General features: G+C 38.8%; 1 protein-coding gene across 3 annotated transcripts in view; it reads left to right on the top strand.

The window, feature by feature from the left end:
- LOC146484126 (uncharacterized) overlaps nucleotides 1-17,176 on the top strand; it is a 134,160-nt gene that overhangs the window by 108,486 nt on the left and 8,498 nt on the right. For 2 of the 3 annotated variants that reach the window (XM_085105395.1, XM_085105394.1), the window contains exons 4-9: nucleotides 2,935-3,129; nucleotides 3,787-3,891; nucleotides 5,278-5,314; nucleotides 9,287-9,540; nucleotides 10,506-10,785; nucleotides 14,665-16,946. In XM_085105395.1, coding sequence (XP_084961521.1) covers nucleotides 2,935-3,129; nucleotides 3,787-3,891; nucleotides 5,278-5,314; nucleotides 9,287-9,540; nucleotides 10,506-10,785; nucleotides 14,665-16,946 — 3,153 coding nt within the window. Of the gene's footprint in view, nucleotides 1-2,934; nucleotides 3,130-3,786; nucleotides 3,892-5,277; nucleotides 5,315-9,286; nucleotides 9,541-10,505; nucleotides 10,792-14,664; nucleotides 16,947-17,176 lie in introns of all 3 variants that reach the window. The other variant, XM_085105396.1, reaches the window with a different exon arrangement.

Raw genomic sequence — 17,176 nt, forward strand, 5'->3', positions numbered from 1 at the left:
AATTAACTGATTACCCAATACGCAGACTACACTTATTCGTTATTTTACTAAAACAATACATTTACGCTTGCAAATACTTTGAGAGGAAACCAACCATAAAGGAATTTCAAAATAAAGTTTTATTGCAATGGCAAATTGAGAAATGTGCTCTTCCTTAAATTCTTTTTCTATTTTCGTCAAAATATTAACCTTTGAACAAAAAGGGGGTAGTTATATGTATGTAAAATAGATACACCAGTCATGCAACAGCAACTAAAAGCTATAATAATTTTCTTCGGCGCAGTCTTGTCCTTGTTCAGCTTTGTCTCCTTTTAATTCGTGTTTCGCTTCTTTCTTACATTAATATTATTAATAGTTTATGCACTGGTACTGCAATGAGTTAATTTTCTTTTCTTTAAGTGTAAGTAGCTGTAAACAATGTAATCGATGCAGGACGTGTAAACTGTAAAATATTGTATTGTAACTAGTTTTTGTGTGTTGCATCATAATAGAAAAAAAGAGTAATTACTGTAAGTAATCTGTACATATATCATTGTTAAATATTGTGTCATGTAAAGCAAATAAAACCTGTTCAAAAAAAAAAAAAGTATTTAAGAAACTACAAAACATTGTGCATGTTTTTATGGGACAATTGGATTACTGGCTGGAGATTTTAATCGCCTGATAGCTCGAATCAACTATCGTACACAAATTAAGACGGAATAATTTAATTGTTTTGGTTGAAATCTTAATTGATAATTCAGTAAATGGGAAAGTTTTCCTTCTTCATACTGTTATTTTGAAGTTAAAACCGCGCGAGCTCAAGCACAGAATAGATAATATTAATAGGTAGTAACGTACCCAATAAAATAACTGCATTGCTTTAGCTTAGCACTAACACAATATAGCTGACTAATAATCTTTTCCGACTCTGATTGGTTTAAACTGCACTCATGGCGTAATAATTTTCATTCGTGGAGAGACACTATTGACGGAAGATAGGTTGCACTCTGGGGAATACAGATCGATAGAAGTCGCCTGCAGAGAAACCTTGCATTCATTCTTTTACTTCAGTAACAAGAAGCTGTTTTCATCTTATACTCGGGCCATATTTGACTGCGTGGTGCGTGGTGAAGGCCACATTCACTTAAAAGTGTTCTACGCTTTCTACCAAATCTTGTGGTGATCACTGGTATTGTATTAAAACGCAAACTTTTGCGAACGTTTTCCGTCATCATTGTTCAAGTCCGGATATTTACAGGTTTGGATAGAAATGATTTAAAGTAGTCATTAAGAATTTCCGAGATACTTCTCTCTATGAATGCCAAAGTCTTATTTTTAGTCATTTGTGTCTTGCATCATCCATCCTGTATGTGACACGTCATGAGGTGAACTTAACTCGGTGCCACACGGCCCGAGTACAAAGAACGAGACCGAGAACTTAACTCGTGGCCCGAAGTCTTATCTCTCGGCCTATCGCGACCCCCACCCCCCCCCCCCAAAAAAAAATAAATAAATAAAAAAGAATTTGCAAACGCGACCGAGAACTTAACTCGCCGCCTTACGGCCCGAGTAACTAGCAGATTCCTTTCATTTCCTGGAAGTACAAATCCAGCCGAAATCAAACATTGTCCTTTGTTGCCAGCGATCCAAATTTTCTTTCGAGGCTTTGTCGATTTCAAAGTCACTATTGTTCACATCAGCACTCTATTAACGTGCACTTAAATCACTGAAATTTAATTTATATCACTTTATTCCATATCTCCTCTTTCTACCCATGGGTGCATGCAAACCGTTAAAGCGCAGTTACACGAGAGAGTTAAGTTTCGTTTGTGTTCAACCTTGCAAAACAGTGCTGACGCGAGTATGCCCGCTCCGAAGTTCAAATAGAGGACTGAAGGCGGGTTTTTACATGTAAATTCTTATTTAATCAGAAATTGGTGTCCATCACAAGAAAGATCACATTAAAGTTAGTCAGTTTATCAAGTTTGAGGCTCTGTCGGTAGATTGCAACCATGTACAATGCTTTCAAAACTTGGAGAAATAGAATTTTGTATGGATTTTGAGGACGCCATCTCAGAATTAGAGACTTTTGTATGGAATTCGGGCGACGTTTGACATGTCACAGCTTGGTTACTACGCGATGAAACATAGCCATGCTTGGTAAACCTACTAATATTTATGTGACCTTTCTGTCGATGGGGTTCTTTTCTTCAAATGATGCAATTTGAACTATGTGTAAACTAGGGCCGAGTCCTTTTGTGAAGTTCGCAACGGGCAATAGGCCATTTCCAAGTTGCTGTAAACCTCACAATTTAAAAGCAGCCTAAGTGCAAAACTTTTCATATAAAAATTGGTTTTGTTTGCGTATTAATGAAAACTAATTTTCATAACAGAAACTTTGCACTTACCCTCGCTTTCATAATGAGGTTCAAAGCAACTCCAAAATGGCCTATTGCGTTGCTGTGGTGTTGGTAGTCACATTTAATTCTAGGTTTTGCTTTCTCCCCGGGTTGTTTGTACAGTGAATCGTTAGTGAAATAGCACCATGGTTAAAGTTCTTTTCTTAACCTTTCAAATTGCGCATTTCCCGAAAAAATCAGCCGCGTTTTTATGGAGTTGTGTTCGATTGACCGTATTCCGGAATAAGAATAAGCGGAATAGCTGTTGGATTTCTCTTTTTAGTAAATTTGGGAAGACATTTCTACAAACTTTCGCTGTCACATGAAAATATAGGAGCGATTTTGTATCCGCAGGAACTCCAAAACCTCTTATGATGAATTTCTTGAAACATTGTATGCATTCCTATTCCGGAATAGGGTTAATCGAACGCACCCTAATTTCGATGACATGATAGCATAGATGCTATTGCAGAGACATCTAGGAAACGACGGCCTTTTCTAAAAATATATTCATCTTTGTTTGTTTGTTTGTTTGTTTGCTCGTTTGTTTAAGGTGGATCTCAAGTGTACAACTCCGGCAACAGGGCCATCATATTATCGTAAATGTTTGCCGAAAGTCGGAGATATCCGGCCCCGACCCAATGCCAATGGATTGAGGGTCGGAGACTGTGTGTCCGTGTGCTATGATGTCGAAGTAGTCAAAGCCATGTCTGCAGGCTACGGTGGCTGGAACGATGATATGGAAAAGGTAAGCATTTTTTTACGGTTGGAGCTTTGCTAACAACAGTTGTTAACATGCGATTTCATATTTTATATTTTAACTGACTTTTTCTTGAGCTGAAGAGATGAAAACAAAAATCATAGTAGTGTGCACCTCATTTCTTCTACCCATAACCAATACACCAGCGAGGACTAGTTGCCCAGGACTGTAAACAATCAACGAAAACTCGGCTAGCCGTTTTCAAATCAATGCTTATTCCTAAATACCGTAGATCGGTGCTAAACCCAAACAATGCTGTTCCTTACCTGGCTGGAGCTCTATTCACTCAGTTATCTGCCCAATAAGTACGGTTCTGTTCTCGTGCACGTCAGTACTATTACAATAAGGAATACTGCATTGTGTAAGGTGTCCATTGAAAACGAGTGTTATCTCCCCATAGCGGAGACCAGTATGCAATTTCTCTCTGCAATCAATATCACTACTTGATCAAACCCAAGTTACAAGCGGAGAAAAGGAAATGATCACCAAAGTTAATCTGTCTTGATGTTTGAATAAATTCCCCCAACTGGCAAGAAATATATTGAGGAGAGTGGGGAGAGTATACATGCTGATCCTGGAGCTTAAAGGATTGAAGAACTTTCAGATGTCTGAGTTTACTGGTTTGTAACTGGTCTTATTCTGTAGTGTATAGGCAAAGTTGGCAGAATAAGTGAGATTGATGCTGACGGGGATGTTCACGTAAGCTACGGATTACACACCTGGGTCTTGCCCCCAGATGTCCTAACTAAGGTATGTATACTAATACAGAGGTATTTTTGCGCGGTTTACGACTAAGCGGGAAAAGCAGATTTTAGAAAGGGCTATTGGAATCCAAAAAGAAAATTGGGGGGTAACCACCCATTTTTCAGAGATAATAATAATAATAATTCAATAATAATTCGGGCGGAAAGAATTCTTCCATGTAACGCAAGGATCAATTTTTGAAGTTTGTTTTTTGGAAAACTCTTAAATGGCAACCAGTGTATTTTATTCGATACTTAGAAACTTGAACTATTTTAGACTAAAAGGGTGTTGCTTTTTTTATCCCGTAAGTTGTGTATTTTTACGGAACATGGGGTTGTTTATTACCATTTTGCACATGGTGTGAATGCTTGGAAAACCTCTGATCAACCTAGAATCAAAGGGTAGCACTACCGTGTTGAAAATGTAATAAAACAATTGGTTCATGAGTCAGCCGTGCGTTCACCGAGATATGAAGCACTTGGGAAGTTTGGAGAGCACTCAAGAAAGTCTTAAGGGCGATTTACGCGGTACGACTTTGTCGCAAGCGACATGCTTAAGGCTGATTTAGACGGTACAACTTTTGCTTACGACTGTCGCATGCGATTTCTAGAGTGCACGGTGTTCGCGTCATGCAAAAAATCGCACACAACTCTCGTCATGCGACATTTCTTGTACCTACGATTGTTTTAAAATCCTACGATATTTTTTGTGACGTGCACAACAGTCCGAAGCGAGTTGTAGGTTTGAGTTACGCAAGACAACTCGTGTCGTAGGCCTGTCGTAAGCTTGTCATATGCAACAAAGTCGTACCGTGTAAATCGCCCTTTCCGTAGGCCTACGACACGAATTTGTTTTGTGTAAATCAAACCTACAACTCGCTTACGACTGTCGTGTCCGCCACAAAAAATGTCCTAGGATTTTAAAACATGGACAATCGTAGGTATAGGCAATGTTGCATGACGCGAGCAGCGCGCACTCTAGAAATCGCGAGCGACAGTCGTAAGCAAAAGTTGTACCGTCTAAATCGGCCTTTACGCATCTTTCGTGCTCTCCAAACTTCCCGCGTGCTTCATATCTCGGTGAACGCAAGCTGACGCATGAACCAATTGTTAAATAACAGTGTCTGAAACACAAGAAACTGTTTTGCTCAACTTAAAGGGGAAGGGGGAGTCGTATGTATATATCTCTGGCCAAATGTTTCAAGTAAATGTGACTGAGGCTGTAGATCTGTGGCTCTAAGGTGCCCGAGAGTTAATATATTTTTCTAGGGGTAAATCTTGGTCTGACCATTTTTAGAAAAAGAGCTTTTGAGTTCTAAATTTTATTTTGCGCCTTTTGCGTGATATGTTATGTAAGGATTTAATATGAATTTCTTGTCACATTGCGGTGCAGGATTCGACGGAATCGGCTTCACTTTTGACCGATCAAGGTAAGGAAATTTCATTAAGCGTTTCAGCAGCACATGTCAGTTTGTATTGTTAAGATTAAATATGAATATATGAAACATATATTTGAACTGCAGTTCTCAAACTCATTTATATTTCATGAAGAGAAAACAAAGCAAATCACTACCGTGAAGGAGGTTTGGAAATGTGATCTTAATTATCATAAAAGTTCGTGAACTTTTGCTTCGAATTTCTCCAAGAATTAACAATAGTTTGAGAAGCTATATCAAACAATCGAAAGAGTGTTTCCTCCTATTTCCAAACACCTCGAAGTTGGTTAAAAAAAACTTGGCTGCGCCTCGTTTTTCCAACCTACTTCTCGGTGTTTGGAAATCGGAAGAAACACTCTTCCTCGTGTTTAATATATTACCTGAAAGATTAAATAGAAGAAAGATCCTCGCAGTTATTTACGAAACTTACACATGTAAGCAGTTGCGAAAAGAAAGCCTGAAAAAATTCATACTTGAAAGGGAAAAAAAAATTTCAGGCTTTCTTTTCGCGACTAAATAAGTAGATTACGTAAATAACTGCGGGACCGAGGATCTTTCTTTTATTTCATTGTTAAGATTGTTGGATCGTGCAAAGCAACGTTATCCCCAGTAGTACAAACAAAATTTCAATCTCAATTTGTCTCGATTTTATTTGCCATAAACCATAAAAATATAGTACACACTATTAGCATAATACATACATTTACAGTAAATAAATTAAATAATCGATTTAGATATTTTGAAGGAAAAAAGGCTCTGGCAAGGAAGCCTTATATAGAAGCCGGGGGCTTATGGACCATAGGCTTCCTAGGAATATTTAGTGAACAACGTGAGTTTCGGGTATTGAATCATTCAGTGTCTAGTTATTAGCAATTTTAACAACTTTTTTTGGGAGATTTAAAAGTAGCTGTTTACTCACTATGACTTCAGTGGTGATTTTACATACAGTCAAGTAAAGTATCCCTACTTAACATGAGAAAACCCAAAAATGCGGTTTTCTAGTCAAATTATGCCATAAAGAAAATGCTTTTATACTTTTTACTGCGTTCTTGATTCGCTGTCGCTCTGAGTTTTCAGTAAAAACGAGTAAAGCGTTAATTTTGAGACACCAGGTGTTTTCAAGTTTGAAAAGTCTTCAGTGTTTTTGAAAAGTCTTCAGAAGGCCTCATCTTACAGCATGCATGTAACTAAACAGAAGTTATTAAATTTTAATTTTAAAGTCGAGCTCTTTAGGAAGCGTTGATATCCTCCTTAAACCACGGAAGTTCTGCTTTATCGTTGGAAACCGTTCCAGTTTCTGGGGTTTGCAGGTACCCCCATTATTATTAGAGCCATTTGACCTAGCCTAAACAAACGCCGATGACGGGATTAATAGCCTTGTGGTAACTTATTAGCAAGAAAACACATATTTGTTACTAGCTAAGTAGTATATGTTCATTGGAATTAGCCGGGTTAGTGCCGAGATGCCGAGGTAAATCATTGATATGCGTAAGGGTCGAGTCAATGACGTCGCCTATTGTTATAACCTGGGGAAAAATGCCTTCCTCCATACTAATTTAAAAGTGCCTAGTCAGTGTCTTCCTGCATACTAATAAGTGCCGAGGTTTACTAATGAGCGTCACTCTTGCACAAAGGAAACAATAGACATGCCCAGGCTTGCCCACTCTATACCCACCCTGATTGCATAGTCAAGACTCTATTGTGAGAGTTAATAAGAACAGCGCAAAATTTGAAAGCGTTATCGTTCTTGCAATCCGTTTGCTGGAAAAATTTATCTCCGAGATTTCAGGTTATTCGTGACGATTATCGATCACTACCGTTAAAAAAACAAAACACACACAAAAATACACAAAGCGGCGCTGAGAACTCTATATTTCAAGTTTGTTGACAATAATCAAACCGTTTTCTCCTACCTATCTCGAGGAAATGAAAAAAACTATTAACGTCTCAGCGTTTTCACGCACCGTTAGTCAGTTAATTATGCGAGTTCGCAAGCCTAAAGTTGCATACAAGTTCAGTTCTGCTGAAAAACCCCAGGGGAGTATCTTGACGCATTAGTTTATAATCAATAGAAACACGCGACTTATAATTCTTAGCAATAGAACCAGACAAGAGATACCGTTTTAAAATTTTTATTAAAAAAAAAAAAACAATGACACAAAGAGTCAAATACACAGCGATTTGAAAGGAAAAGGAATTAAAATGAATCATTTGACTGGCCATTACAAATCCGTTTTTTTCCGGTCTATTTCGAGGAATAATAAATATTCCCTATATTGCAGAAACTGTCCGATTCCATCGTGCGGGGCGAAGTACCTTGTCAGATTAGCTAGCCATCTCGCGCATGTTCATCAGTTAGACCACATACAGCGAAGACAGTATTTACAAGAGGCGAAACTGCAACCAAAAGTTAAAGTCGTCGTTTTCGAAAGTGAAGCGGATAATTCCGGAAAGAATCACTATCGCAATCCAGTACAGACGCAAGAAACGGTGTACGAACTGTCAAGATATCGGAGAAATGAACTCTCTTTTAAAGCAAAAACTAAAAGACCGACTACAAAGAACAAGACAAACCGCAAGAAACAAAGAAAGTCGAACACTTGGCTCAGAAGCCATAGGAAAATTGTGTAGACACGGAAGGATTATTTATTATTCCTCGAAATAGACCGGAAAAAAACGGATTTGTAATAGCCAGTCAAATGATTCATTTTAATTTTTTTCCTTTCAAATCGCTGTGTTTTTGACTCTTTGTGTCATGGTTTGTTTTTCAATAAAGTTTTTAAAACGGTATCTCTTGTCTGGTTCTATTGCTAACAATTATAAGTCGCGTGTTTCCATACGTTTGGCTTGTTTCAGTGCGTCCGGTGACAGTACAGCCTCTCTAGTCAGGATTTGAGCTGTTTTTAATAATCTTTATCCGGCTGACTATTTGTTTTCGTAGCTGAGATCTTGTGTTACGGCTATTAGTTACGGCTGCGTTTTTGTCATCACTTCTTGCCGTTCTGAACTGTGAGATTTGTATTTTCCTCCTGTAATGAAGCTGTATTTAGTCGCGAATTCTGCTCAGTGATGCTCAACAGAAAATATTTTGTTCGGAGAGACTTTTGCAATGGAGGTGTCTGTATAACTTCAATTCATATCTCTCACAGCGGTCATCGCTGACATGACAGTTGCATGACCGGAAGTTATTTGGATTGGCTACTGTTTACGGCAAAGCGTCATGCTCATCGAGGGGGCGGAATACTCGTTTCAATGCTTTTGTGTCAGGCTTTTCTTCCCTTTTCCCCTTCCTCTCTTCCCCTTCTCCCCCACCCCCCCCCCCCCCTCCCCCGAAAAGCCTGATACTCAGGCTATGCAACTTTAGGCTTGCGAACTCGCATAATTAACTGACTAAGGGTGCGCGAAAACGCTGAGACGTTAATAGTTTTTTCATTTCCTCGAGATAGGTAGGAGAAAATGGTCTGGTTATTGTCAAACAAACTTGAAATATAGAGTTTTCAGCGCCGCTTTGTGTATTTTTGTGTGTGTTTTGTTTTTTTAACGGTAGTGATCGATAATCGTCACGAATAACCTGAAATCTCGGAGATAAATTTCTCCAGCAAACGGATTGCAAGAACGATAACGCTTTCAAATTTTGCGCTGTTTTTATTAACTCTAACAATAGAGTCTTGACTATGCAATCAGGGTGGGTATAGAGTGGGCAAGCCTGGGCATGTCTATTGTTTCCTTTGTGCAAGAGTGACGCTCATTAGTAAACCTCGGCACTTATTAGTATGGAGGAAGACACTGACTAGGCACTTAATTAGTATGGAGGAAGGCATTTTTCCCTAGGTTATAACAATAGGCGACGTCATTGACTCGACCCTTACGCATATCAATGATTTACCTCGGCATCTCGGCACTAACCCGGCTAATTCCAATGAACATATTTTACTGCTAAATAATTTTTTTACCTTTTATTTGCAGTTAAAGACATTTTAAAATATCTGCAACTAATTGAACTTGATGCGGAGAGGCGGGTCAAGACGAACAAAGACCTCTTGGCCGAGATCGAGAAAGTTGCTTTGAGCAAGGGCTTCAAGGTGTCTGATAATCCAGGATCAGGGAATTGTATGATTCATGCATTGTCAGAACAGCTGGAGCTTGTGAAAGGAATAAAAGTCAGACATAAAAACCTAAGGGAAACCTTAGTCCAATTCCTAAAGGAAAATCCTCAACTGGTAAGTCTGAGTCATAGTCGTCTTGAGGCTTGTTTTCACTGGTAATGCAAGCATAAACATGAGCACAAGAAGATGAATAATAATAATAATAATAATAATAATAATAATAATAATAATAATAATAATAAGAGGAAGAAGAAGAAGAAGAAGAAGAAGAAGAAGAACCAACCTGTTCGTTTTTCTTGTGTTATTACTTATGCTGTGTTTATTCGTAATAAGGACTCCTACCTAGCGTGTTCAGTGAAAACTAGTCTTTTTACGACTTGTATGTCTTGTAAGTTCGGAAGCATAAAAGCATAAATCACTTGAGTGGAGATATTAATGTCTTTTAAAAAAATTTAAATGGAGTACTGATCGTCCAGTGTATAGTTGTATAATCTTGGATACACTGATGACTGGCAGACATGTAAGCAATTTGATTTCTCTCAAGGGAAAGCAAGGTTTTTCTAAGTTTTTTTTTCGCATAAGAAAAGAACTTAAACAGTTCAACTTTTCTTGTTTTCTTCGGTAAAAGTTCTCAAATATTTACAATCTTTGAGAATAGCTTATCAACTCAGTTTATAAAGCCAAATATTCCTTGTAACGGAGGGCAAGCGCTCGAGATATCAGCTTTATTATTTATTATTATTATTATTATTATTATTATTATTATTATTATTATTATTATTATCATTATGTTTTTTTTTATGTTGCGGTTGCTAATTTGTCTTTATCAGCTCAGTCTATGAACAAAATGTTCACCTTCACTCTCCTATCAGCGAAAAAACCCTGGTGACAGACACTCTTTCACTCCTTCGATCCTGATATTGAATAGGTTGTCGTAGTCACCTTTTTTCCCTCCAAACATTTGTGTTTAAAACATGCTGAACTGCAGAATAACTGAATATTTTATGAACATGGTGCTCCTGCAGTACCTCGCTAATTGTTCAAAACCAGTTTAAAATCTTTGTTTGCTGTTTTTGCAGCCAGATGGGACAGAACTGTGTGATTTTGTCTCTGGGTATCCATCATGGGCTGATTACTTAACAAGCATGGACAAAGATGGCACATGGGGTGACCACTTGATGCTCTATGCTGCAGCAAACTGCTATGATACCAACATTCGTGTCATCATCATCAGTGTGCCTGATCGACCTGACATAACTATCACTTCTAACAATGCTCACCTGACTCACAACAGGGCTAATCCACTTGTGCTTGGACACATTGAAGGACTTCATTACGTTAGTCTTCAACCCCAAAAAGGTACACGTTTTGAAGGCTGCAGATAGATGAAAAATGTTAATTAGCCTGACGAAATGAAGCTACACCCGGACTTCGTGTCTAATTTGTGTTTACTTGTGACTCAGTTTAGTATTTACTTGTTCTACTCTTCGTCCAAGGCCCTTTGGCCCTGATATTATTTTCTTTGGTATATATGGGTTCATGGAACAGGCTGAACGGTTAAATAGCTCAGTTTCTGTCCTGTTGTGTGTGGTCGCCACTGCAAGTTTGTGACAACACGTTTGTATAATAATAATAATAATAATAATAATAATAATAATAATAATAATTTTTTTTTATAATGAATCTCTTTATTTACATATTTCAAGAAAATTGCTTATTTACAAGATAAGAGTATAAAAAAGAACTATTAAAACCTATTTACAATTGTGAAACGGATTACTAAGTAAAACTGAGTTTTTTCTTTGAAATGATACCGAAAAGCAAGCGTAAATCGGTTATTTGCACCTAAATGTTAACTTTTTGTTCACAAAAAGTGTTGGAAATTTCTTAGAGTCGAATCACATATAACGCAAGTTTGTAACTTTTCAACCATCTTTAAGGTGGCTTACTACAGTTTTAATGGAGTATAAGGGCACAACTTTTAACTCTTTTAAAAAAGGTTCCAAGCTGTTTTTCCCTTCACTATTTACTGTTTGCTTAAGTCTTTTACGATTCTATGTGAAATTTGAACAATTAAACGTCAACAAATAGCCAAAATGAGCTACCGAGTATCCAATGAGAGACTGGGCACTAGTAGGTTAAGTCACGTTTTTCTCAAATTCTACCCGTATGACCCCACCTGAAAATTTCGGGAATAAGAAATTGGGTCTGATTTAACATTCATGCAAAGTAAAATAAAAATCTGTAAGACAGTTTTTGTGCAAACCAAGAGAATGTGAAATCAAAAATAGCTCAAAATCTGTCTTACAGATTTTTCAAAAATTTTGGCTCCAAACGTGATTCACCCGAACAAATCAACCGTGAAAATTTCATCATAAGTTGTACGGTAAGTTTTCGAGCAATCCTCGATCAAAGACAGGTTTTTACAACCTCGGACGAGAATTGAATTGCGCATGCCCTTTATTTAAGCGCGCGCTCATGTAACGCCATGTATCGCGTGCGAGAAAGGTACCGTAAATTAGAGCTCTTTCACCGAATGTTTATCAAACTTTTTTGCCATATTTTTTTGGCCCTAGGCTTGATTACATGTTTGAACGGAGTTTTGAAACTATCGCTACATATACGAAAGAGATTTGACGCCTTTCAAGTGCTGAAGTGGTTTTTTTTACTTCTTGAGGTTACTCGCGTCATTTTTGCGCGCGCGACAAATACTGACGTGTGGCAGGCTATCATAGCGCGCGCTACTAAGTCTCGGAAAAACTGTAGTAAGCCACCTTAAGTAGACGACTGACAAAAAAGTCACTATTTAAATTCTGGCTTGCGCAGTTTCTGATGTAATGTCAATGTCAAACATATTGGCTACTCTTCTCTTTCTCCTGGTTCCTCTGAGACACAGCAAGGCTGATCGTAGAATGGCAAAGGATACCTTCGCTCTTATCCAAGAAATGGTTGTAGCGTAGTCATCTCCTTTCTTTAACGCAAGTAGCTCTATGGAATGGCTCTATGCAATGGCTATGGAATCTCTTGCATTCGTCGGCCATTCCACCTGTGCTTGTAAAAACTAGTGGTGTGAATGACCCTTGCTCCACTTCCAAAACCCGCCTGCTGTATTGCCTCTTCTTCTCATTTTCATGTAGTTGGAATATCTGTTTCGGAGACAGACTATAATAATAATAATAATAATAATAATAATAATAATAATAATAATAATAATAATAATAATAATAATAATAATAATAATAATTCAATAATGTCATTATTATCACAAAGTTGAGTGGGAAAGTCTCTCTGGACAATGCCTCTTGTTATGGACACCGTTCCTTGATCATTATATGTCAACTCTTGTTTGCCACCCTTTTGTCGTATTTAGGAGCAGGATCTTAGCAGCAAGTCTTCCTTTGTCTACGCGTGGCTGAAGCCAGTTTGCGCCCTCTACCATTCTGCATTCCATCCACTCTCCCATAATTGCTCGGCCTCTTCTCGATCAGGTTTCACCATTCAGTTCAGTACAGTACAGCAGTTTAGTACACAGTCTGTTTCGTCTGGAACACTTGCTTCCGTTACTTATTTTCATCATCGTCAGTTAAAACTTAAGCCTGGTTCACACGTGCGACGCAAATGCATTGATGTTCACGTGAAACGTAGATGAAAACGTAAGACTCTCGTACATCAGAATCCGTGTCCAACAAAGTGAGCGACTTGCCAGCGACGCATGAGCATTAAAATTGCAGTTCAAGGTGGTCAACAAGGTTTTAGGTTTAATTTCATGCTACGTTTCCCCATATTTTGCCTGCAAGTTAGGCGAAAGCGAAGTCAAAAACAAAGTATCAGATAAAATACACGTAGTGTTTGGGTCTGAAATTTTCAGCACAACTTACCATTTTGTAGACCCACCATTTTTTCATAATGCACTGGAAATGTTCTGACTGCGTTCGGCTAGTTTTTCGCCTGTATTGGTGTTGGGGACCGCCGTCTTGATTTCCGGGGAGGAGTGGGACAGGTATTACACCGCAAAATGTAACTAATAACAAAATGTAACATAAATGCGAAATGTAACAACTTTTGACGGAAAACGCAACGTTAACCCGAAAGGTAACAACTTCTGACGCAAAATGAAGCAATTTCTCTAACGCGAATTGTAACAATTTTCTAACGCAAAATGTAACAACTTCTTTAACGCGAGATGTAACAGCACAAAATGTAACAAACTTTTTGGTGGATTATTACTAATAAAGCTGTCAGTTACGTTACATTACTATTCGCTGTGTTTTGGTGGCTAAACGTGGTCACACTAACCCTCAGTACAGCTTTAGCTATTATCCCTCGGTAGTCTAAACCTTATGAAGTATGGATTTTCTTCTTTCCAAATTAATAAACTGCTGTTTGTGTTACCATCAATACCAGTAGAGGTAAAGTGGGAAAAAGGAGCGAAGGGTCACAATATTCCCGAGTTTTTAGAAATTGGGAGAGGAAAGTTAAGCGGAGGCGGTTGTGACATTTTGCGTTAATGTTACATTTTGTGGCGTAACAACAGGTTTGTTCCCATTGGCTTGTGGTTACGATTCGTCACGCTCTGATGGCTCGCGCTTGCTTCCGTGCAGTTCATACGTAATGCAAACGCACGAAAATGGGAACTTTTTCTCGCATTTGCGTTTTCGATGTAAACACGTACTTGCACTCACATTTGTATTGCACTTGACGTTTGCATCGCACGTGTAAACCAGGATTTACTTCCAGTATTTTATAAAAATGTCACGATTTAGTACAATCTTTAATTATTATTATTATTATTATTATTATTATTATTATTTTTTTGTAAAAAGTAAAAGTAAAGTAAATTTATTTATACACGGTTATATTTAAAGCTAGAAGCTTGTGGGGCCGTGTGATCAAACAAACATTTTAAACAGAACAGAAACTCTTTAAAAACCCCAACTGGCAGGGAGGCTTACCAGTTGGCTATTTACAAAGCGTGGCGGAGGATTTGAACAGGGGACTACCCCAAAACAAATCCAAGCTAAGGGGACTCGAACCTGGTGCCTCCAGATTACGAGCCCGCGCCCCTAACCACTCGATCACGTCGCCCCCGACCACGTTATTTATATGTACTAGAATTATCTCCCTGAACGCTCAAGGTATGTCAGAGGGTCCAACGTTTTGAATGGTCTCCTTACTCGCCCTTATTTAATTACTCATAGCTCGGAAAATACTCAAGTTGTGTGTGTTATCTCTTTTTAGTTCCACCAGAGATTCTTGCCAGAGGTCCTTTAGCTTTGGAAGCATACAACGAAGCTGTAGCAGAAGGGAGCACTCCTGTTATGCGTGTGCCAATCATGGTGATAGGACAATGGCGTTCAGGCAAGACAAGCTTAAAAAAGTCTTTGAAAGGGGAGAAGTTCGATGAGGAAGAAAAGTCCACTATCGTAATGGAAAGAGATCCTTCTCATTTCAGTTTATCAAAAGAACTCTGGAGCACTGGGGAGAAGCACGGAGAAACAAGATCAGACTTTGCACTTTCTGATAATGCTATCGCAAGAGAAGTTGCTTCTCGTTTAAGACAAAAAGAAAACCAAGAATCAAAACATCATGATTTTCAGGAAGCAGGTGACACTAGAATGCAGTTGATAGAAAGGGAACCCAATTCCTCAACTGGACCTCAATTGAAAGATCCAGAACCCAATCGTCTTGTCCGAGTAGAAGCTGGTTTGACACAACTGCCACAAGAGGACCTTCCTGTATCTGATGAGAAGAATGACAAGGAGGATGTCATTGAAAGTGTGCCAAAAGAGATAGAAGCAGGCATTGAAAAACATCTTGTAAATCTAGAGGACAGCCAGAAAGTCTATTCGGTTATCTGGGACTTTGCTGGACAGGTTGTTTTCTATGCGTTACACCCAATCTTTCTCACCATGCAAGCAATTTACCTTCTGGTTTATAACCTTCACTGGGATCCAGATGAAAAAGCTCGCCTTGTTGAACTTGAAGGTCTTTATGAGCAGAAGGAAGACATAGATTGCACCAAAACCAATGCGGACTACCTAGACGTTTGGATGTCCAGTGTTTCATGCTTGTCAGGTTTACAGCCAGCTGAAAAGATTCCTGAGGAGAACGGTTCTGAAGCACCCAAGGGAAACTTACCTGAGAAGTTGCCACCTGTTTTCCTTGTCTGCACTAACGGGGACCGTCCTTACGATTCCAGTGCTGATGGTAATAGAAAAATGGCAAGAAAAATATATGGTTCTTTAAAGAAGAAACCTCATGGCAAGCATTTGGTTAAAGATTTTTTTGTTGTAAATAACACAAAGTCGGGCAGTGCAGATGAGTGTCCAGAGGTCAAGAGGCTTCGAGAAGAAGTACTTGCCGTTGCAGAGCAACTCCCACACGTGAAACAAGACATTCCAATCAAGTGGTTAACATTTGAGAGAGAACTAAAGTCCAGGAAAGAGAAAGGCCAGCGATGCATTTCTCTTGATGATGCAAGGAAAATTGCAGGGGAATGCCAAATAACTGATGACAAACACACCCATGTACTGAACTTTTTGCATGACCAGAGAACCATAATTTGCTTTGATGATTCTGAAGTGTTGAAGAATTTAGTGGTTCTCGACATTGACTGGCTGATTGACGTTTTCAAAAGTGTGATAACTGTGAAGCCCTATGACCCCAAAGCAAAAGAGGATGAAATGCTGTGGGAGAAACTCGAGGAGAAAAGCATCCTAGATCATGCCCTTTTGCAAATCGTGTGGAAAGATGTCCTTGGGGATGAAACCGTAGAGAGCCTCATCGCAATCATGACCAAATTTGGCCTACTATCTCCTTGGCCTTCATCAGAATCTACTAAGGAATACCTTGTACCTTCCATGTTAATGTCACATCCAGAGGAAGATGCCATTGAGCTCCTTGCAAGTGCTCACATCCCCTCTCTTTTTCTTCGATTTAAACAACTTCGTGTGCCAGATATCCCTGGTGAAGAAGTATATGTTCCAGTTCCCCTAGGCTTCTTTCCCCGACTGATATTGAAGGTCCTTGAGTGGTGCACAGAGAACGAGTCTGAGTCCTCGTATCCAGCTTTGTTCAAAGACTTTGCACGCTTCCATGTTTACCCTGATGAAAGGTACTCCATTACTCTGCTGCAACATTCCTACGTCGTTGAGTTAGTTGTCTTAGAAGACGTGGATGTGTGCGATTCATCCAGAGGTTCTGAGATAAGGCAGATCACCCCCTGTGATGTTAAAATTTGTGTTTCTCTGCGAAAGAAGTTGGAAGACATGCTAACTAGAATGAAAGATGATTTCTGTTGGTTTAAGAGCGTGGAATGGGAACTGAATGTCCTCTGTCCTGTCTGTTGTGAGGGAGGCTCCTCAAAAAGCCGCAAAAAGCATTCTGGCCGCAAACATGAGAAGAGTCTGCACTTCTGGTCAGAGTCAGAGCTTTGTGCAAATGATCAGCCTATCTGCAAGAAGAACCCGCTTGCTACATGTAGAAGAGTTCCTTTGGAGAAAGTTAAACCTTGGTTTGGGGTATGTTCATGCATTACATGTTTAAATTACTAATTTGTGTCAACTCTTACATTTGAGAAAACGACCATAGCCTTACCTTAGTGCAAAAACAAAAACATTAAATATCCCTTTCCTTCTAAAACTAGTTATCGTTACCAATAAAATCTGAAGCTTGTTTACCTGGATTTTTTTCAGGGTACACCATTATGAATTTGAATGGCTGAATTTACTGTCAGAGCATTGGTCGAGTT

Source organism: Pavona decussata, unplaced genomic scaffold (assembly GCF_977016875.1).
Source record: "Pavona decussata unplaced genomic scaffold, jaPavDecu1.1 SCAFFOLD_37, whole genome shotgun sequence".
Lineage (NCBI taxonomy): Eukaryota > Metazoa > Cnidaria > Anthozoa > Scleractinia > Agariciidae > Pavona > Pavona decussata.